A 23476-nucleotide genomic window follows, 5' to 3' on the forward strand; every position below is an offset into this window, starting at 1 on the left:
TTTTAAAATAAGCTTAAAGATTTTCAAATGTTTCATGCCAGGCAGAGAAAACCTTGGCCATTCTCCTAAGACAAGGGGGCCCCATTGATTTATAGTAGAAAAACAATTCTCAAAGTCATAAAAAGGGGAAATTACATACACTGCCCTTGCAGGCTGAGAAAACACAATTAGGAATGGGTAAATAGTAAAATGATATCATGGGGCCTCTCTTAAACCTTGAGTTGTATTTTCAAAGGCCAGGAGCAAATGGGGAAAAACATTTAGCTAGAAGAAAAGAGAACATTTTTGAAAAGTCTTTTCTAAAGCTGTTTCTTAAACTGAGAGAGTTAAAAAAGGCAATAAATGTTGAGAAGAGCTAATGGGAGAAGCATCTAGCTGGCTGGGAAAGGAGGGGGAAAGGGGGAGGTGTACACTGAAGAGGCTTCTTTTAAAAGCTGTTTTACTGAGTTCCTTCCTTTTTACTTTGAAAAGCTTTATTCTTTTAAGAGGCTACCTATGATAAATGTATGAAATATATTAGCTTAAATATATTGGCTTAAATGTAATTATGCAAAGGATTTAAGAAATGCTAGATTCTTATTTCATAGAGTCATATTGCAATAGGAGACCAGAGGGGCAAATGAGCCTAGCCCCCCTGCCAGACAGAAGACGCCATCCAAGCAGTCTTGATATATAGTTGTCAGGCATTTGTTTAGAAACCTTAAATGAAGGAAATCTTTCAATGTTGATGTGAAACTCAAGATCCTTGACATCTGTTGAACATAAAAATGTAAGATTAACCATTTGTTTTAGAAGGCAATAGGGCAAGGAGGGCAAGAGGTGAGCTGGTAATTAAGATTCCATGTAAGATATATTATTACTTATATGTCATATAAATAGCTCTTTGTCTCCCTTATAAGGGCAAGGAAGTGGGTGTATCTTTTGTGGGTGTATCTTTTGTGATTGGTTCTACCAAACAGCCAATAGGAATTTCAACCAGGCTGATTGGACAGAGGCAGCCACAGGAGGAGCAAAGGGGCTGGATTAAGGGAATATAAGTGCTGGCCAGAATGGCAGGAGGCCAGGCCAGAGCTTGGTAACCATGTACCACTGTGCCTCTTATTTATTTGTCTGACAAATAAATTACTATTTTAATTTCTCTATTGCTGCGTTGAATATTTCATTCCAGCTAAGCGTTAACCACAAGCAGGGTGCTACAATACCTTCAGAGAAGCTGAGCACAACTGGCTTAAACTGGTTCTCTTATTGCTTTCTGTCAAAGTCATGCTGACTATAAAAGTAGGGTCAGAAGGAGCCTGGGTTTCACTTTATCAGTTTACAGTGGTGCCCCGCAAGACCAATGCCTCGCAAGACGGAAAACTCGCTAGACGAAAGAGTTTTCCGTTTTGGAGGTGCTTCGCAAAACAAATTTCCTATGGGCTTGCTTCGCAAGACGAAAATGTCTTGTGAGTTCCTGCGGGGGTTTTTTCCTCCCCCCCCTTTTCTAAGCCGCTAAGCCGCTTATCCGCTAAGCCAATAAGCCGCTAAAAGCCGCTAAAAGCCGCTAAACCGCTAATAGCGCTAATCCGCTAAGCCGTCAGTGGGCTTGCTTTGCAAGACGAAAAAACCGCTAGACGAAGAGACTCGCGGAACGGATTCTTTTCGTCTTGCGAGGCACCACTGTATCTCTCTTCCTTCTGGTGTGGTGTTCTGTACATAGTATGCTTAGTGTTAAGGTTTTAGACTTATTATAAGTTATTGTAAGTTTAAGTTAAGTCTGCTGTAACTGGATTTCTTATAGACAGTTCCAATCCTGAATGTATTGGATTTGTGACCATTATGCTCCTTCGGCTTCAGTAGCACCAAAGTTCTGCTGGATGAAATATTTATTTAAGTTTATTTTATTTGTTTGTTTAAGTTGTTACTCTGCTAACTATACATGGGCAACTACTCTGGATCAATATTGAGTAGAATTCCATGACAAAGCTTTCTTAGAAGATGCTTGGCATAGAGCAAGTGTAGGCAACCTAAGGCCGAGGGGCCGGATCCAGCCCAATTGCCTTCTCAATCCGGCCTGCAGATGGTTTGGGAATCAGCGTGTTTTTACTTGAGTAGAATGTGTCCTTTTATTTAAAATGCATCTCTGGGTTATTTGTGAGGCCTGCCTGGTGTTTTTACATGAGTAGAATGTGTGTTTTTATTTAAAATGCATCTCTGGGTTATTTCTGGGGCACAGGAATTTGTTCTTTCTTTCTTTTTCCAAAATATAGTCCGGCCCCCCACATGGTCTGAGAGACGGTGGACCGGACCACGGCTGGAAAAGGTTGCTGACCCCTGGCATACAGGATCCCTGCTATGGAGAGGAGGCTTATTAGTCTGTAGTTGGATGGTAATGTGTGCTCTCCCTTTTTATGTATTGGAACGATGATTGCGCTTGTCCAGGCCTCTGGCATAAGTCCAGTCATATCTACCCTTGTGAATAGGTTGGCCAGCAAGGGAACCCATCAGTCAGGGTCTATCTTAAGAACATTGGGACCTATGCTTAATGAACTACAGTCCCCAGAATTCTTGAGGGGACTATTTCATTTTTTTGGCACTATTAGAAAATCTGAAAGGAGGGCTAGGTGATTTCATTAATTCAAAATTGATTCTTAAAATTAATAAACTTTAGTGCACTTTTTGGTGGTATACTTTAAGGCAGGCATCCCCAAACTTGGTTCTCCAGCTGTTTTGGGACTACTACTACAGTGATCCATGTGACGGTCACCTCCAGGCTTGACTACTGTAATTCGCTCTACGTGGGGCTGCCCTTGAAGCTATCCCAGAAACTCCAGTGGGTGCAGAATGCTGCAGCAAGGCTCCTCACAGGGTCTCTGCCATGGGAGCATATTCACCCGGTGCTTTTCCAGCTGCACTGGCTCCCAGTGGAGTACAGGGTCAGATTTAAGGTGCTGGTTTTGACCTTTAAAGCCCTTCATGGCCTAGGACCCTCGTACCTATGGGACCGCCTCACCCGGTATGCCCCACGGAGAGCCTCAAGGTCCATAAATAGCAACACCCTTGTGGTCCCAGGCCCTAAGGAAGTTAGATTAGCCTCAACCAGAGCCAGGGCCTTTTCAACACTGGCTCTGGCCTGGTGGAATGCTCTGTCTCATGAGACCAGGGCCCTGCAGGATCTGATTTCTTTCTGCAGGGCCTGTAAGACAGAGTTGTTCCGCCTGGCCTTTGGCTTGGAGCCAATTTGATTCCCTCCATCTCTTTCTTTTTTCTTTTCCTTTCTCCTCCTGCGAAGAGGCTACATTTTAATATTTTAATGTTTCAATATTCTAATGTATTTTAATTTTGTTTTTAAGTTGTAATCATTCAATTTGTTTTTATTATTGCTTGTTAGCCACCCTGAGCCCGGCCTTGGCTGGGGAGGGCGGGGTATAAATAAAATTTATTATTATTATTATTATTATTATTATTATTATTATTATTATTACAATTCCCATCATCCCTGACCACTGGTCCTGTTAGCTAGGGATGATGAGAGTTGTAGTCCCAAAACAGCTGGAGGACCAAGTTTGGGGGTGCCTGCTTTATGGGTAAACACATAATGGAATCATTTCTTTTTTATTGTCCAATAAGTTGCAAATATCATTAGCATTTATTTTAACTTGATGAATGTCCTTCACTTTAGAATAATTTGTATTATTTTAAAATATTTAATGTAAGTCACTCAGAGCCTTAGGAATAAAGCCAGTTATAAAGAAAATTAAATGAACCAATTTTAAAAAATTAAATAAAAAAGTGGGGAAAATACAAGTTTTTTCCAAAAAATAGAGTTGGGAAACTGCAAATATATTTAATTATCTTCTCCTTGTGCATAGTCATACTTGTTTTGAATAGGCAGCAGACTTGCAATTTGAATAGGAAACATGAAGGGAACCTAAGCTAAATGTTGATAAGAATACACAGGTGATGTACAGCATTGATTTGGATATGAATCACAATATCAGCTTATATGCTTTTGCAGATGAGAATTCTAAGCATGCAGTCTCTGTGCTCATGAAGATGGAAGTATCCAAAGAAAAAAAAGAGGAAGTTCAAGCAACAAAATATTGGGGAGATACTGTAGCTCAGGGATACTGCATATGTGTTTTATGTAAAAGAACCCAGGAACAATCAGCAGCAGCTGTAGATAAAAATAAAACAAAAAACAAAAAACTGATAAAGCAGCAAATCATGAGAAAGACCCATATCTGTGACCCTGGAGAGCTGATGTGAGTCAGAGTAGGTAATAACATTCAAAACATTCAAAAGCAGTGTTCTGTATTTCTAGACAAGATCCCAAACTATATACTAGTTATTCTGCCAAATGATCTGAACAAATGCATGTGATAGTTCAGAACTTAACTGGTTAAGTGTTCTGAGCTGTGCGTCAGCTTTCTGACGTCAGCTGTAGAAGCTGGGAGGAGTCTGGGAGGAGACTGTATCTTGTTGTTCTCTCTGTGTGTCTTGAGAGAGACGGACATGTTTTAACATGGCTGAAAGGAGCCCTGGTCTTTTATGGGCTGAAATGTTCCAATAAAGTGCTGTAAATAGACGGATCTGTCTGTGTATGCTTGCATGGAGCAAGGGAGAAAAAGACTGTTTTACACCGCTGTATGCTACTCTGCTAAGCCGTGGCCAAAGAGACAGCAGACTTTGGTGCGCAGCTAGAAGGAAGCGTGCCGGACGCTGCAAATGACTGATTGGGATCGTAAAGCTGTCTGAGATCACGGCTCCATCGATCAAGCTCAGAGATCGATTTCCGCATAGGTTATGGAAGGTCAGTAAACGCTCGTAAAACAGTCGGTGTGAGCTCCAGGAACGCTTTGAAGTCGGCACGGAAGCTAGCTGGAGGTTGGAAGCTGCATTCCTTGAGTCTAGCCTAATGCCGGGAAGCAGAGGGAGTTTTTGCCTGCTTCCGAGAGACAGTGAGAGCTTCTGATACAGAGAGCTGGCTGGAGTTGGAAGCTGAGACGCAGCTGGGCCGTTTCTCCACGTACAGGAGCCGGAATCAGCTGGTACTGAGTAAGTACAGCTTGTGGGGCACCTTGGCAGAACGGGAGTAAATGGCAGAGAGCCAGGATATGCCGGTGGAAAAGCTCACTTTAAAAAGTTGGGCAACCTGGAGCAGAAGAGTCAGGGGTTGGTTCTTGGTCACTGGGCTTTGGGAAGGAAGCCAGTCAGAGCCAGCTGAAGCAGGCTGTGAATCTGCGGTGCCTGGAGATGGCAAGCAGAGAATGCAACAAGAGCTGAATATGCTCAGAGCATGCGTTGATGCTTCACTGAGACCCCATTTGGAAGGTGTACAGACACCAGGGGCTGCCTGGAATGTGCTGCGAAGTTTGTGTGAAACTGCAGCAGGAGGCCAGGGCCCTGGAGAAGAAATGGAGAGCCCCAAGATGGCTGCGGCCCCAGTTCCCGGTACTTCAGTCTCAAGGAGCACTGTTGAGCAGATCGGGGGGGCGAAGAGTTCCAAAGGCAAGTTTAAGAAACTTTCCACTGTTGCTGAAGCGGAGAGCAGCTTCAAGGGGGGCCAGGCTGGTGGGAGGTGCCGTTCCAGGAGAAGGAAGGCCAGGCCAGCTGGGAGGAGCCCCGGGCAGTGTTTTTCCACTGGAGTACAACGTCTGCATGGCAGCTGCCCCCACCGGAGCAGAGAGCCGATGCAGGATGTTTGCAAGGACACTTCCCATGGGAATCAAGCGGGTTTCCATGGCAACAGGCCTGGGAAGACAGGCAGGCGTGGAACTGAGCCAGGTGGTCGTGGTAAACAACAGGAAGAGGCTTATCAAGTCTCTGCGAGTATGGCATTGTTCGAAGACGGCCGAATGGAAAATTTGGAAATGGCTTTTGTAATCGACTCTGCAGCTAACCGCAACATGGTTCCAGAGACATCTGCAGTCAAGATGGGGAATTGCACGGCAATTCCGGCCGGACAAACTGTTATGTTCGCAAATGGACAGAGAACCCAGATTAAAACTGTCACTAACGTTTTCCTTTCTGTTTTGCAGGAGACGCTGCAGTTTTGTGTTATCCCAGAGGGGGATCATTGTTTGTTATCTGTGCCTTATTTGTTAAGTAAGGGGTTCAAAGTTTGTTTTGAAAATGATGTCTGCACAATCTCCAAAGGGGAGAGGGTACTTGCCAAGGTTAAGAAGGGGCAGAATGACCTTTTCATTCTTAAGACGTCTCTTGGGGGTGAGGGGAAGGTTGAGAGAGCACAGGCGCAGCGTGCTACAGTTCCCACTCATGTTCAATGTGCTTGTGCATGGCATCAGAGGACCAATCATAGTCCTGTAGAGGAACTGCAAGTACTTCCTGAGGTTACTAGAGGGTGTAAAATTAGAGATTGTGGACGTGCCATTAATTGCACCACATGCAAGCAAGCAAAGGTGAAAGGGTGCAGTTACCCAAAGGTGGAACGGGTAACCACTAAACCTTTTGAGCTGGTTCACATAGATTTGGCCGGTCCTGTCAAGGAACCAAGTCTGGGAGGGGCCAGGTTTCTGCTAACTTTTTCGGATGATTTTTCGCAGAGCACCTGGACCCACGGCCTCAAATCCAGGGAGGATGCAGCACAGCTGATCAAGAGCTGGGTTGAGGGGGTGGAACAGAGATTCTCCACCAGGGTTCAAGCGATCATCAGTGACAGAAATGCTAGGTACACTGGTTCTGCTTTGCAGCAGTTCTTTCACAGAAGAGGGATACGTCACACAGTTACTTCACCCAGTAAGAGGGGGGTGGCAGAGCTGAGGAGTGAAGCTCTGGTTAAGGCTGGACAGGTGATGCTGAAAGAAGCCAGGTTACCTCCAAAGTTTTGGCTGGAGGGAATCCGATGTGTGTCGTTCACCTGGAATCGTGTCTACAACTCACTGGTAGGTGACACACCGTACTCGTTGTTAAATGGCCGCAAACCCCAGGTTCACTTTCTGCGCAAGTTTGGATCTCCTGCGGTTGTCCCTGTGCCTAAGGCTTTGCAAGGGCCAGATGGAGCCAAAGTCCAGAAAATGATCTTCTGTGGGTATGAGCCAGACGCTCGTGCATGGAGATTTGCTTATCCGTCAGGTGATCAGAGTAAGGTGCTGATCAGTAAACACGCTGAATTCTTTGAGCAGGATGAAAGGCCAAAGATTTCTGCACAGCGTGATGTTCTTTCAGAATGTCTCTCTGATTCAGAGGACAGTTCTGGTGAGGAGGAAGAAGAGGCTGAGTCTGCTGATGACGATCAGGTCACTGACCAAGGTCAGGAGCAGGGTGGGGCGTCTCCACAAGTTGTTAGGAAAGAACAGCCCAAGAGTGAGCCTAGTTCTCCTGTGAGTGTAATGGAGAGGATTCGAAGACGCTTTAAGTCAGAGGGGGAATCCTGTGATGCAGAGGACACACCTGCTGGTGACAGTGAGCCAGAGGAAACACCAGAGTTTGTGCCTAGGCGATCCAGTCGCACAACCAAGGGTATTCCACCTGAGAGGTACCAGGCCACAGGTACGTGGGTAAGTTTCGCACAGTGCGATTCTGAGAGTTGTGAGGTGATTCCACAGATGCCCAACAGGTACGCCAAGGTAGGGCGCAAGGCATTGGGGAAGGGATTGATCTCACAGGGTGTTGCTGAAGATGTTACACAGGTTTTGTCAGAAAGCAACGCAAGGGGGTGTGTGATAGTTCAGAACTTAACTGGTTAAGTGTTCTGAGCTGTGCGTCAGCTTTCTGACGTCAGCTGTAGAAGCTGGGAGGAGTCTGGGAGGAGACTGTATCTTGTTGTTCTCTCTGTGTGTCTTGAGAGAGACGGACATGTTTTAACATGGCTGAAAGGAGCCCTGGTCTTTTATGGGCTGAAATGTTCCAATAAAGTGCTGTAAATAGACGGATCTGTCTGTGTATGCTTGCATGGAGCAAGGGAGAAAAAGACTGTTTTACACCGCTGTATGCTACTCTGCTAAGCCGTGGCCAAAGAGACAGCAGACTTTGGTGCGCAGCTAGAAGGAAGCGTGCCGGACGCTGCAAATGACTGATTGGGATCGTAAAGCTGTCTGAGATCACGGCTCCATCGATCAAGCTCAGAGATCGATTTCCGCATAATGCAGACAAATACCATATTTTTCGCCCCATGGGACGCACCGGCCCATAGGACGCACCTAGTTTTTTTGGGGGGGGAAATAAAGAAAGAACAATTTATTTCCCCCCCCCCAGGTGCGGGTCTGGGATGGGGGGAAGCCCGAGCTTCCCCCGACCCCAGCCCCCAGAACAGGCTGCTATCCACAAGCCATGGGAGAGCTGTGCGCACGAAGCCGGAAGCCTGGGGCATGCTGAGCTCAGCGTGCCCCAAGCTTCTGGGTGCAGGCAAGCTCTCCGCTAGCCGTGGGAGAGCTGCGCGACTTCACGTGCCTCTCCCACGGCTAGTGGAGCGCTGCACTAATCCCGAAGCTTGGGGCGTGCTGAGCTCAGCGCCCCCCAAGCTTCTGGGTGCCGGCAAGCTCTCCGCTAGCCATGGGAGAGCTGCGTCTCCCACAGCTAGCGGATAGCTTCCTGAAGCCTGGAGAGCGAGAGGGGTCGGTGCGCACCGACCCCCCTCGCTCTCCAGGCTTCAGCAAAAGCCTGCATTCGCCCCATAGGACGCACAAACGTTTCCCCTTCATTTTTGGAGGGGAAATGTGTGTCTTATAGGGTGAAAAATACGGTAGATTCGGCAGCTTTTGTGTGAGATACATTCAAAGTTGAATCTGAGGTGTGAAGAACTAATGGAGATTTGCTCTCCAGGCAAAAATATTATCTCTGATTATAAGTGTGTCTTGACAGTCACAGTGCAACTCTTTCTCTCCCCTTGCTCTCCTGGCACCTTCCTTAACCTTAGTTTTTCTCTTGCAGTGATACTCCCTCCTCCAAATCGCTGGGATTGGAGAGGGCTGGTAAAATGAAACCATCTGATTATAAACTAGGCTTGTCAGTTGTGACAGAGCTCCCCCTCCTGATCCTCTTGTTTTAAGCCAGAGAGATAAGTTTTGTTTCCGCTAACCTGCTCCATCTCCCTGGCATTTATATAGTTAGCTTGGAGACATTGTTTCACTTTTAGTACAAATTTGTTATATCAAGAAATCTAGCTTTCCTTAGACAAGTCCACAAACTGCATGAGGCATCTATTGTTGAGTTAAAATCCAAGAAACATCCAGAGCACAGCAACTATATAGCACTTTACAATGCCAGTTGAAGAAGAAGAAGAAGAAGAGGAGGAGGAGGAGGAGGAGGAGGAGGAGGAGGAGGAGGAGGAGGAGTTTGGATTTGATATCCTGCTTTATCACTACCCTAAGGAGTCTCAAAGGGACATGGGTGGCGCTGTAGGTTAAACCACAGAGCCTAGGACTTGCCGATCAGAAGGTCGGCGGCTCAAATCCCCACGATGGGGTGAGCTCCCGCTGCCCGTTCCCTGCTCCTGCCAACCTAGCAGTTTGAAAGCACGTCAAAGTGCAAGTAGATAAATAGGTACCACTCCAGCGGGAAGGTAAACGACATTTCTGTGCGCTTGCTCTGGTACGCAAGAAGCAGCTTAGTCATGCTGGTCATATGACCTGGAAGCTGTACGCTGGCTCCCTCGGCCAATAAAGAGAGATGAGCACCGCAACTCCAGAGTCGGCCATGACTGGACCTAATGGTGAGGGGTCCCTTTACCACTAAGGAGTCTCAAAGTGGCTAACAATCTCCTTTCCCTTCCTCCCCCACAATAAACACTCTGTGAGGTGAGTGGGGCTGAGAGACTTCAGAGAAGTGTGACTAGCCCAAGGTCACCCAGCAGCTGAATGTGGAGGAGCAGGGAAGTGAACCGGGTTCACCAGATTACAAGTCCACTGCTCTTAACCACTACACCACGCTGGCTGGTTGTAGGTCTGAGATTGCAGTGGCACAACTTTCAGTTGGGAGCATGAATGATTGACATAAAACAGTGTTTCCCAAATTGGGCCTTCAGCTGTTTTTGGACCACTGGTCCTGCTAGCTAGGGATGATGGGAATTGTAGTCCAAAAACAGCTGGAGACCCAAGTTGGGGAAACACTGACCTACTAACAAAATAAAAGGGGGATCTAACAAGATCCACTCATTGTCAGAATTAATGTTCCAATTTGGTCTCAGATTCCCCATATTTCTTTTGAACGCTAAAGCCTGCATGATTCATTAGGTTTCCATTCATTGTGAAACTAAGATAGCAAATTATATCCTTTTGTAAATGGAATCATTATAGCAGTAATTTACAAAATATATTTAGCCCTTTGATGATCTTTTGCAAAGGAGAAAAAGGAGCTCCATATACTTTTAAACACATTGCCAATCAGTTATCATTTTAAAACCGTATTACTTCTTGGAAAATATTTTTGTGTACATCTGATGTCCAAATTGGGATGTAGTCACACACTATGGGTTTTCTAATTGTCAGAAAGATTAAAGCTTTAATGGAATGTGTGAACAAGACATAATGGTAAATTGCCTTAAATTGATTCACTTTTTAGTATGACATTGTTCTAGCTCAAAAGCAATGCAAATCAGCTTGTCCATCAAGGGTGGCTGGCATATTAAATGTTCTGTTGAGTAATGTTGTTATAACTTTTTTGGTGTTTCTGATGGTGATATACATACAGAAATTACCAGTGTGGACTACAAAGCCCTTGCAAACATTTTGAAGACCATTGAATTGTGAGCTTAACTTTCAAAGGGGAGGTTAAAGGACTAAAAGGGAATGACATAGCTTTTTGCTTTCTTTCAGGAGAGTTGGGAGTGACCCATAACTGCCCCATAACTGTGTGGTATGGCCAGTCAGGAGCACAGTTGGGAGGCTGGGACCAAGCAAACACAATAGCAGAAGTGCTCTCATTGGGTCTATGAACCTTTTGCAGCACAACCCTAAACATGTTTACTCAGAAGTACATTACAGTCTGTTCAATACGGTTTACTCCAAGGTTTACCTTCCTGCCGCAGGAGTTCCTATTTATCTACTTGCACTGGCGTGCTTTCGAACTGCTAGGCTGGCAGGAGCTAGGACAGAGCAACGGGAGCTCACTTCATCGCAGGGATTTGAACAGTCAACCTTCCGATTGGCAAGCTCAAGAAGCTCAGTGGTCTAGACCACAGCGCCACCCATGTCCCTTGCGTTTCCATGCATTTCCAGGCACTCTGGTTTCTGTCACGGTGTCCCATAGCGCCAGAGGCAGTTTGGTGATGCAGGCCACATGACCCGGAAAGCTGTCAGTGGACAAATGCTAAAATGTGCACAGGATTACAGGCTTAATTACAGCACCTCCCTGATGACTTCTGGCACCAACCCTGAATAGAACGAGAATCCTGAGAGGAGACATGACATGGGGGTAGGCAGTAGGAAACCTCTTAAAATATTTGGATGGCAAAGGATAGGGAGGTTGAATACAAACCATATATTTAGAGCACTCCCAAGAATCTTGGGAATAGCAGCTATGTGATGGGTAAATTACAGTTCTCATGATTCTTTAGGGTTGCTTTAAATCACAGAACTGTAGAGTTGGAGGGGACCCTGGGGGTCATCTAGTCCAACCCCCTGCAATACAGGAATATGTAGGGATCGAACTTACAATGTTGGCATTATTAGTACAGTGGTACCTCGGGTTAAGTACTTAATTTCTTCCGGAGGTCTGTTCTTAACCTGAAACTGTTCTTAACCTGAAGCCCCACTTTAGCTAATGAGGCCTCCTGCTGCCGCTGTGCCGCCGAAGCACGATTTCTGTTCTCATCCTGAAGCATAGTTCTTAACCTGAGGTACTATTTCTGGGTTAGCAAAGTCTGTAACCTGAAGCGTATGTAACCCGAGGTACCACTGTACCTTGCTCTAACCAACTGAGCTATCCAGGCTTTAAATGTATGGACAGCTGCGACTACATTTTCATACAAATCCCCATATAGTTGACGTCCTGCTACTTTCTTCCATTATTCCTTCAATAATATTCATGGTTTACATTTCCTAAGTTCCTTAGAACTAGATTTCAACTCATTTTCTGTAGGCATATTAAGAATGATTGATGAATATTAAACACAGAAAGGTTATGTCAAATGCTATGTGGGCAGGATGAGCAATCAGGAACAGCATTTTCTAAGTTTCTTCTTGAGAGACACTTTTAGTAGAATGGAAAGAAAAATGTAAGTTACTTGCTCAGGACTACAGTGGTACCTCGGGTTACAGAAGCTTCAGGTTACAGACACTTCAGGTTACAAACTCCACTAACCCAGAAATAGTACCTCGGGTTAAGAACTTTGCTTCAAGATGAGAACAGAAATTGCATGGTGGCGGTGTGGCGGCAGCTGGAGGCCCCGTTTGCTAAAGTGGTACCTCAGGTTAAGAATAGTTTCAGGTTAAGAAAGGACCTCCAGAACGAATTAAGTTCTTAACCCGAGGTACCACTGTATATATTATGAAGCCGGACAAAACCTTTAGTTCAATTCAGCTGCACTCTTCTTCTTCCTTTAATTATTTAAAATGCAGTGAAATGGCTAGATACAAATTCAATAAAACATGAAATACAGCACAAAGCAATACATAGTATAACAATAGCATAAAAACTCATCTGCATCTCAGTGCGAACTTTTCCTAATGAACACATTTTTGCAAGCCATTTCCCCAAATATAAATGCATATTATGTGTTATTTGCTCCAGCAATATGCATTTGTAGGCACACTTACCTGTAATATACACATTCTTGTACATATTACCTGGTTGGAGAACTGCATGACAAAATTCGGTGACGTGTGAATTTTGACTGAGAGCTGTGGTTCGTCTTGTGTGTTCTGGGAAATTCAAATTGGAAAGGTTCGCATAGAAATACAAATCTCAACATCTTTCCCCTCCATCCCCGCATCTCTTGCTAGTGGGCGACACATCAGGGCAGGATCCTCCGCACGTGTTTGACTCTGCCAGCTTCCAGTGCCAGACCCGACCTCCCTTGTCATACTTAACTCTGCTTAATGGCAAACATATTGTCTCAGCTGTTCCTTGCAAGCACGCATTACCATTTCCTTTGCCCATGCTGCTGCTATTGCTCAATCCACATCAGGGGAGCTTTTTAAAATGGACAAATAAAGAAACTCGCTATAAACTCACAGGGCAATTTGAAACTGTGCTTTGTGCAACTCTGCGTGATTGTTCCTGGTAATATATCTTAGAAAATGAGGACAGGAAGAACCTGTGATGGCTGCCACTTTTTTCCAGGCAGCAAAGGGATACAGAGAGTGCAGAAATGCTCAGCTACATCTCGACTGAGGCTTTGCGCTAACTGTTCTCGACTCCTTCTGAATGCATGAGGCAATTCTCTGTAGGGGATCAGGAAAAGATGCCAGAGCAGGTGCTCAGCACCTCCCTGACTGCTCTCCCCCCCCCTTTTATTCCAAGTGTGGGTCTCTGCTTTGCCAGGAGGCAAAATGCCAACACACCTCCTCCCCTACAATGCAGGTGGCTATTTGCCCAAAATCCCTTGCTTGGATTGTTTGCATTGGCAGGCCTTTTGCTCCCCAATAATCCTTCTTTCACGTGGGCCCTGGGTTTTGTTTCCAAAATGTTGACTCCCAGGATGACAGCGAGCATTTCCAGATGATTTGCTTTGCATGCAAAAGTTTCAAGGCTCTGGCTTCCTTCTCCTCCTTCCTTTGGGAAGAGTCATGGCTCAGTGCTGGAGCATCTGTCTTGCCTGCAGAAGGTGCCAGGCTCAATCTGTAATGAAGATGATGATAATTTTATTATTTATACTCCACCCATCTGGCTGGGTTGCCCCAGCCACTCTGGGTGGCTTCCAACACATATATAAACATAATATAACAACAACCATTAAAAGCTTCCTGGTACAGGGCTGCCTTCAGATGTCTTCTAAAAGTTGTATAGTTGTTTATCTGCTTTACACCTGATAGGAGGATGTGCCATGGGGCACCACTACTGAGAAGGCTCTCTACCTGGTTCCCTGTAACATCACTTATTGCAGTGAGGGAACCGCCAGAAGGCCCTCGGCACTGGACCTCAGTGTCTGGGCTGAACGATGGGAGTGGAGACGTTCCTTCAGGTATACTGGCTGAGGCCATTTAGGGCCTCAAAGGTCAGCACCAACACTTTGAATTGTGCTCAGAAACATACTGGGAGCCAGTGAAGATCCTTGAGGACCAGTGTGATGTGGTCCCGGCGGCCACTCCTAGTCACCAGTCTAGCTGCCGCATTCTGCATTAGTTATACTTTCTGAGTCACCTTCAAAGATAGCCCCATGTAGAATGCATTGTAGTAGTCCAAGCAGGAGAAAACCAGGGCATGTGCCATTCTGGTTGGACAATGTGCAGCAGGTAGGGTCTCAGCTGGCGTACCATACAGAACTAACTTTATCTCCATGGACAGTTGTGAGTCCAAAATGACTCCCAGGCTGCACACCTGCTCCTTCTGGGACACAGTAACCCCATTCCAGACCAGGAAGTCCCCCAAACCCACCTGTCCCCTAGAAAATGTCTCTGGGCAGAACTGAGAAAACCCCAGTTGAAATATCAAGCCACTGCAGGTCAGTTTGGACAACACCAAAGTGGAAGGATCCATGGTCTCATTTCTATGTTCCTATTTCAGTCACTGTGAGAAACTGCAGCAGCCTCATATAGAATCCTCAGCAAGTAATTTCTATTTCAGTCCAAGTACAGAGTTCTTTCTGTTTTCCAAAAAAAAGTGTCCCTCAAGAAGAAACCTAGCAAATGCTGTTCCCGATTGCTCATCCTACCCACACAGCTTTTGACATAACCTTTCTGTGTTTAATATGCGTCAGTCATTCTTCATAGATATGGCCACAGAAAATGCTTCAAGGCTCCAGATTTCTCACCCACCCCCTTCCTTTGGGGAAGAGCTGTAGCACAGTAGCAGAGGGACTGCTTTGCATGCAGATGATCCCAGGTTCATTCCCTATAAGGTTGGAACAGACTCTGATCTGAAACCCTGCAGAGCTGCTGCCAGTCTGTGTAGATGAAAGTTTCCCAAACTTGTGTCTTCAGCTGTTTTTGGACTACAACTCCCATCACTCCTGACCACTGGTCCCTGTAGCTAGGGATGATGGGAGCTGCAGTCCCAAAACTACTGTCTATGCACCTTTTGTGTATGGAAGTGAGAGCTGGACCATAAAGAAGGCTAATCGCTGAAGAATTGATGCTTTTGAATTATGGTGCTGGAGGAGACTCTTGAGAGTCCCATGGACTGCAAGAAGATCAAACCTCTCCATTCTTAAGGAAATCAGCCCTGAGTGCTCACTGGAAGGACAGATCCTGAAGCTGAGGCTCCAATACTTTGGCCACCTCATAAGAAGAGAAGACTCCCTGGAAAAGACCCTGATGTTGGGAAAGATGGAGGGCACAAGAAGAAGGGGAGATGGTTGGACAGTGTTTTCGAAGCTACCAGCATGAGTTTGACCAAACTGCAGGAGGCAGTGGAAGACAGGAGTGCCTGGCGTGCTCTGGTCCATGGGGTCACGAAGAATCAGCACAACTAAACGACTAAACAACAACAACAACATGCACCTTTTCTGAGCTTCCTCCAAACAGGGGACAGCTTTTTATGAGCTCCCTCCTTTTTTTTTTTCTTTTTTTAATTGTAGGCTCAACCTCTTTCCCATGGTCTCAGTAATGAACTTTTATGTGCACCAGACTGACTTTCTAATTACTCTGGTTGCCAGGGTATGGAATAGGTTTAGCAAACAGCCCAGTGTTGGCTCAGAGTACGGCCGTAAAGTTGCCATTTACTCCTAAGAATCAAAGTAGCATGCTATGTTGCATCAAGAAGGTTGCTGCAAGGAAGGCTAAGACTTCTCCAGTCATATAATATTAGTCAGTCCTGGCCCAGTGGCCAATGAGGGAGGGGCTAAGTCTCTGTAAACAGACCACCCTGAGGTTCATTGCCACCTGCTCCACAAGGCATTTGGAATGTGAAAGTTATGCTTCTCCACAACACTGTGAGTCATCTTCACAGGGACATTGACAGCATCTTAAAGTAAGCAAAATGTCCCTTAGCTGATGTTCAGCAATACCTTTTCAGCAATTTCTTTTCTTTCTTTCTTTTTTGGGCAGGCTGACAAACTGGGTCTGCCCAATTTCACTTTTCCATACAAATATTAAAGCTGAACCCTGTCAGTGGGGTAGGAGAGCTGAAAATAATGTCAATTTATTTCATATCTGGAAAACCAATGCTCCCGTTTGGTTTCAGATAGTACGTGGGTAGATGAGTCTAAAAACTTGGACACAAATTTCCATGGCCCTCTAGAGGCTACGGTGGCACATTTACCAGAATACTCTATTCTGACCAAACTAAGCCTCCTAGAGCACAATTTACATCAGGAGGTTTAGTCTAGGCAGAATTGAATATACATCTCCAGAGTTAATGCTAAATACCTTACTTCTGGTAAATGTGCCACCATAGACCCTAGACAGTTGTGAAAAATAGTGTCCTAGACTTTTTAGACTTGTCTACCCATGTATTATCTGAAACCCAAGGGGCCCATTGGTTGCCAGATGTGAAATATATTGACATTATTTTCATCTCTCCTATCCTCTTTTTCACCTGGTCATCCTACCCAGTGCCAGATTTATGTATAAGCTAAACAAGCTATAGCTTAGGGCCCCACTCTCTTGAAAAAACAAAAATTGAAAAAACAAAACCTGGATGTACATTTCCAATATAAGATAAAAAACAAATAAAAGAAAGCCTATATACAGCAACAGTGTTTTGTGTTGCGTTGGCTCCTATGACGTAAGTAATGGGCCCCGCCTGCTAGCCTGTGCTCGCTACAATATCACTGGTTTGCTCATTTCTATATACAGTGGTACTCTGGTTCTCAAACTTAATCCGTTCTTAATTACCATATGGCATATATTCAACACAAAAGAACAATGACAATTTGTTGTTGACAAAGGACAGCTGGACATATAAAGGGTCCCATTACCTTCAGTAGCTTAGGGCCTCATCAAACTCTTCCTTTAAATTCCTGGGAGTTTACCTTAGTGAAGACCTCACTTGGAAAAACAATATAACTCAGGTGGTTAGGAAGGCCCAAAAGAGACTCCCATTTTCTCAGGGTCTTGCGAAAGAACAATGTTAAGCAACAACTGATGACCTCCTTCTACCGGTCCACAATAGAAAGTGTCCTCTCATATTGTATCACAGTGTGGTATGTTGGCTTGACAGAAAGTCTTTACAGAGGGTGGTGAACACAGGACATGATATCATGGGCTGCCCCCTGAGCCCGCTAGATGACATCGCAGGGGATCGTTGCCTTAGGAGAGCGAGAAAAATTCTCAGGGACGATTCACACCCTGGCCAGCACCTCTTTAATCTTCTACCCTCAGGCAGGAGATACAGAAGTATAATCAGTTGTACCAACAGGCCAAAAAACAGTTTCTGTCCATGGGCTGTTAGGCTGCTGAACGGAAAATAATAGAGTGCAACTGACTGGGATGATACTGCATAAGCAAAATCTGACTGTGTGAGGTGTGAGGTGATCTCTCTCATTACATTATCCCTAATTGGCTGGGGCACAGGAGGAGAAAACACGGCCCTTCCACACAAAAAGGGCACAATTGATAGGTGTCTAGGGGCACTTAGATAGGTTTATCTTCCCAAAAGCATTTTCACTAGTGATAATTTTGCTCGGCTCTAATAGAAAGTCAAAGGACAGCATGCCAACAGCTTCTGACTTTGCTGCATTTGTGGGAAAGTGCATGGCTACAATCTTGTAGATCAGGGGTGTCCAACTTCCAAGAGACTGTGATCTACTCCCACTATAAATAAACTGGCAGTGATCTACCCATTGGATTGGCCAGATCCAGGATCGACCAGGGACAGCACACGATTGACCGGTAGATTGCGATCGACCTGTTGGACAGCCGTGTTGTAGATGATATCCACTTAAAAGTGAAGTAAGTTTTTTTTGCACTTGCCATCACGTTTTCACAACTAATAGAGGCAACTGTTTGGTCCCACCAGAGGTATTTGGCTGCACATCTTTTGCTTTCCCCTTATCTCTGACATTAGAATTGCAAAGTGGTGTGGCAAAGCCTTTAGTCATACTGACCAAAAATAGCCAGCTGCAACTTTCTCCTCATCACAATTACAAGATGGCTTGAGTCACCTGGAGTTTCACATCAGGCAATTCACATAGGAGAAAACTCATCATGACCACCATGTCACAGAAGATGAGATTTGGCACAGTTGCTGCATGGGGATTTAGCAATGAGTTCAATGAGGCTTAGCTTCAGGTACCTGTATATACCAGGGGACCCCAACTATTTTGGACCTTGGGGATACATTTGAGAATATAGAAAACTGCTGTCAGCATCAGAAAATACCCATTTCACAGAAGAAAAACTGGCTACGCTCAGATAACTGCCTTCTCAAAAACAAGCTAATATTGACACCTCCCAAAACAAACAAAAGCAGCCTCCCGCCCAGCCTCACCCCCCCAAACAGACAACCCTCTCCAAAGAATTGCCACTAAGGCAAAATTAATCCACCTTTGGCAGGTCTTGGGAAACTTTTGCTCTCCAGTTCCTGTCCCTCTTGGCCATTTGTTGATGGAACTTGTAGTTCATAACAACTGAAGGATCAAAGGTTCCCCACACCTGGCTTAAACAAATAATATTGGAAGGCAAGGAGTTATTGCTGGGTGCCAGGGGGTGTCTGAGGGTCCTGTAGTGGGCAAGACACTGGGGGCTCCAGGACTATAGGAGTGCCCTGTACAAAATAGGAGAACAGCACAACCTTATGCCTGTCTGCTCAAAAGTAAGTCCCATTCAAGGAAGAACTCGAACTCAGGGCACAGGACACAACTCAGTGTGGCAAGTGAGTCTGGCTCTCAGACTGGGCAAGCAACCTAGCGCTTTCCTGGGAATGCTGAACTGTGTTGGCACCTCTGGGAGCTGGTGACGGAGGTTTTGCTGCCTCCTCAGAGGCAGATGGGACAGGCAGAGTATCCCTCCCCCAGAGTCTGCCTCAGATAGCCCTGGAGATGGAGACAAAACTTGTGCCTTGCACTGCGGGACTTGTGGGGAGATGGCATGAGGCGAGAGCAATATCTCCCCCAGGATCCCCTTGCTTGAGTGCTCCCAACACCAACAGAGATCTTCCCAACCCACTGGATCCATCCCCATGGTCTTCTGTCGGCCGCTCTTCCTGGCCCCCCCGGGGCCCTTCTTATGCAAGGCCTTACAATTCCACGTGCTCCTAGAAATGTAGCCTGAATTGGGGCATCTTTATTTCAAATCTTAAGCAGGTCTCTTTTACTCAGCTCTAATAGCAATTGTAGTGGGACACAGGTGGCCCTGTGGGTTAAACCACAGAGCCTAGGACTTGCCGATCAGAAGGTCGGCAGTTCTAATCCCCATGAAGCCGTGAGCTCCCATTGCTCGGTCCCTGCTCCTGCCAACCTAGCAGTTCAAAAGCACGTCAAAGTGCAAATAGATAAATAGGTCCCGCTCCGGTGGGAAGGTAAACAGCGTTTCCGTGCACTGCTCTGGTTCGCCAGAAGCGGCTTAGTCATGCTGGCCACATGACCCGGAAGCTGTACACCGGCTCCCTTGGCCAATAAAGTGAGATGAGTGCTGCAACCCCAGAGTCGGCCACGACTGGACCTAATGGTCAGGGGTCCTTTTACCCTTTACCTTTAATAGCAACTGTAATAATAAGGCTAATAATGGTGTTCAGTAATCTACCTCGCAGAATCGCTGTGATTATGAGAGGTCAGCCTAATATTTAATATGAACAAATGGAGGCAAAAGTATAAATCACTGCAACATGTAGTTCTTGGTGACTCAAGCAAGTGAGCCAAGCTACATGTTCTGCAGGATATGAGAAGGAGAGGGTAATATACCCCAATCGTATAGTCCTCCCTTCAGGTACTGTAGATGGATTTGGTAAAACAGTCATCCATAGCCTCACATCTGGCAGTCAGTTATAAGGTGTCAGGGGCAGACTTTGGTAGTCTTTGGTAGTAAGGCATCCTGTGCAGGAGAACTGCCTCCACTGCCCCAAATCTGGCACTGAAGGTGATCAACTGACTGGGGTGGAGGGAATCCAGTTGTGCCTGCTCCTGTTCCTTTTTTATGGAGCGGTATAACTCAGTGGTGGAGTAAATGCTTTGAATGCTGAAAGTCCAGGTTCAGTCCCTGGCATTTTCAGGTAGGGCTGGAATAGACCTCTGCAACACAATTCTGAGTTAGATGGAGCAAAGCTTTTGCTTAGTTTAAGACAGCTTCTCAGAAGCTTTTCACTGTGTGATGCCTGGCAAGTGCCTGCACACCCAGGCATTGTTAAGGACGGAGAAGATGGGACTGATGAAAAGCAAAGTTGGTCACCCTCTTGATCGCTGTCCCTGATGTCACCACATTTCCTAGGGCACTGCAAGGAAGGAGAGTCTGAGCTGCTACAGACGTTGCTGCACTCCAGCTCCCCCCACTAACCATTGGTCATGCTGGTCAATGGGAACAAAATCAGCAGGACCACAGCCACCCCCCCCCCAAAAAAATCCGTGTATCACTGGAGATAAGCAGGGTACGATTCCCTTGCTTAATGTCAACATATCTCCTGCTGAGTGGGATGGGGGCCCCACTTACAAGGGTATCCTTGTTCTTAACTTGGGGAGGGGATGCTAAGGGACCCCCCATCCTTTTCGCGCGTGAGCCCCCCCCCCGTTTCCTAATGAATAAAGTGGGGGTGCTTTGAGAGAAAACGTGCGTTGTGGGGTTCCTCTCCTCTGGAGAGAGCGGGGCGTCCTTTTCACTTGGGAGCGGGCAGCGTTGGTCGGCGGCCGTGGGGGGGGGGGGGACACACGACTCGGAGTCCATCCCGGGTTTTCCTTCGCGCTCCTCCTCACCGGCAAGCCGCCGCTGCAATGTGGAGCACGTTCCTCGGCCGCTCGCTCGCCTGCCCCGCGTGCGCTCCTGCCGGCTCCCTGCTAGGCTGCCGCGGCCGCCTGTTCTGCCAGGAGGCGGTTGCTGCTGCTGCTGCTGCTGCTGCTGTTCTGGGCAGGCTGCGCGGCGCAGCGGCTCTCCTTTCCTGGATGTCCGCCTCTCAGCAGCACCAGCAGCGCAGCGCGCAACAGCCAAGCCAAGCCACCCTCTCCAGGCTCTCCTCCTCCCCGTGCGTAAAGCCAAGCCAGCGGCTGCTTCGCCATCTCCAGCCTCCGCGCCGCACCTCCGGGCTTTCCGCGCTCCCGGGCGCCGAGGATCAGCGCGCCCCACCACCAGCGGCGTTGAGCCGGGCCGGACTTTAACGGGACCCGCCGAGGAAGGAAGAAGGGAGGAGGAGAAGGAGGCGGAGAGACGAGAGAAGGGGCGGGCGGCTGTCGCCTTGCCTCGCCTGCCTCGGGTGCGCCCTCCTCCTTCGCCTTCCCAGCCGGCTTCGCAAAGTTTGGCCGCGACGGGAGGGGGGCTCCCGGTTGCTCTTTCCCCCGCGGGGGTGCGCTCTGTCGAGGCGCGCACGGCTGCGCAGGACTCGGGGCTCTGGTAGAAGGCTCTTCCGTGGGATTTATCTTTCCAAGTGGATTTGGCGAGGGGCTCTCTTTTTGGCGGTTGGAGGGGGGAGGCGGGGTGAAAGAAGAGGGGTGTCTCTTTTCTTTCTTTTTGGTCTGTTCTTACCCCCTTTTTTGGGCATCATGGTTCCTTGGATCGGGGCGCTGCTCGGGGCGCTGCTGGGGCTGCTGCTGTCGCTGCGCGCCGGAGCGGCGGACGCGAAAGCGCGGGGCTGCGGCGAGGTGAGGGAGGCGTACAAAGCCAAAGGATTCAGCCTGCTCAACATCCCCTATCAGGAGATCGCAGGTAAGCACCTGGGCAAGGTGAAATCTCGGCACTCGCGTAGCCATGGGGCTGCCTTCGTTCCTCTCCCCCCCCCCCTCCCCAACCACCCCCGGTGAAACGCTCGCTTTGCCTAGATATCTCCCTCTCGCTCCCTCTCCCTTCTGCTTTCGCCTTCCAGGGAAAGAGAGCAGTGCCTTTTCCACTCTGCTGCTGCTTAGGCGATGAATTGCCTCATTGTGCAGTGAATAGAGAATCCGTTTTAGATTTCCAAGAGACCAACAGGGGGAAGAACGAGTTGGGGAAGGGGCGCGCGCGCAGAGACGGAGATATTTGGCAAGATGTTCACTTTTTTCGCCTGGGGGGAGATGTGACAAGAACAGAGGGAAGGCTGCCCTCCCCCCTCTTTGCAAGTTCTAAGTTGCCTTCAAGGAATTGCACAGTGGAACGCAAGTTTCTAGTCCCTTTTAGATGGTGTAAGTGAGGCTGCCTGTTGCCTCTTTCATTAAAAGAGCGGGCCTTCGTGCTTGTGGCACAGCAGTCTGCCACAAACTACAGAACCTGCACAGAGAAGGACTCCAACTTGTGTCTCTTATTTGTGTGTGCATGGGGGGGGGTGCCCCCTTTTATTTTGCACCTGGCCGGCTTTATTAAGGGGTCGTGACAGTTGTCCTTTGCCAGTAGGGTGTGCTCTGCCTCGCTCAAGAGTCTGCTTACCCCTCTCCAGTGGAGCACCTGTAAAAGCATTGCTTCACCTAGAAAAAAAGGGAAATAAAACAACTGTAGACTTCAAACTATCTGGGGGAAATGAAAAGATTAGGGGTGTGAGTTACCATGAAAATCTCCTGAAGGTCCACCTTCAAAGCCAACTAACGTTCTGAGTTGCTAAGGATGATTAGTTATCCCTTCCCCTTAGCACAGTAATGGTATGTCAGGTTTTCTCTCAAGCCTATTTCTCTGCTCCTTGCTGTCCTCTTATCACTGCTGTATCTTCAGAACTCAGTGTGCAAAGAATGAATCGGTGATTAAGAAAAGAAAGGGGGAGGAAGGACCTGTGGTGGGTGTGAGCAAAGGACTGAAAGAAGAAGGAACAGCTGCTGCAGCCTACCTGAGTGAAACTTGCTGCTTGTCAGTTTCCAACACTGAATTAAACCATCTGCAGTTTCCAGGACTGAATTAAGTCGTCCGCATAGAGGATACCATAGACTCAAAGATGTCACGTTTCAATCTGATTGTTCCCTTCTTAGGCTTAAGTGATGCAATTAATATTGATAGTTGGCCATTTGCGGGGGTGCATTCATACATCTTCAGAGCAGCACAGCCAGCCGGTTTCTAAAACATGCCAATTAACCTCTAGGATTAAAGTGAATCTGGGGCCTGTGTGGTTGCCAACTAGGTTAGCTGTTTCGGTTTGAGGTGACCCTGGTAGAGTTGTCTGCCAATGGGCCATTTTATTTCCCCATTGGCTTTCTGTGCATGTATTTCTGGGGCCAAGTTAGATGGGATGTTAGCTGCTTGATTGCAATTAACATGCAGGTTTTTAAAAAGAGGAATTAAATAGCAGCTGTAGGGGGCCTGAACAGTGTTAGGACCACACACACACGTGTGGTGTGTGTGTGTGTGTGTGTGTGTGTGTGTAGCCTTCACTTCCAATGTAGGTAGCAGCATCTCAGAAG

General features: G+C 47.0%; 1 protein-coding gene across 2 annotated transcripts in view; it reads left to right on the top strand.

Annotated features, from left to right (window-relative positions):
* Positions 1-21651: 21651 nt before the first annotated feature.
* Positions 21652-23476, top strand: part of GPC6 (glypican 6) — a 785665-nt gene continuing 783840 nt past the window's right edge. For both annotated transcript variants that reach the window (XM_081858156.1, XM_081858157.1), the window contains exon 1: positions 21652-21824. In XM_081858156.1, the coding sequence (XP_081714282.1) occupies positions 21662-21824 (163 nt within the window). In that variant the 5' untranslated portion in view covers positions 21652-21661. The remainder of the gene's footprint in view (positions 21825-23476) is intronic.

The sequence above is a fragment of the Podarcis erhardii genome (genome assembly GCF_964252035.2).
Source record: "Podarcis erhardii genome assembly, chromosome: 4".
Taxonomy (NCBI): Eukaryota; Metazoa; Chordata; class Lepidosauria; order Squamata; family Lacertidae; genus Podarcis; species Podarcis erhardii.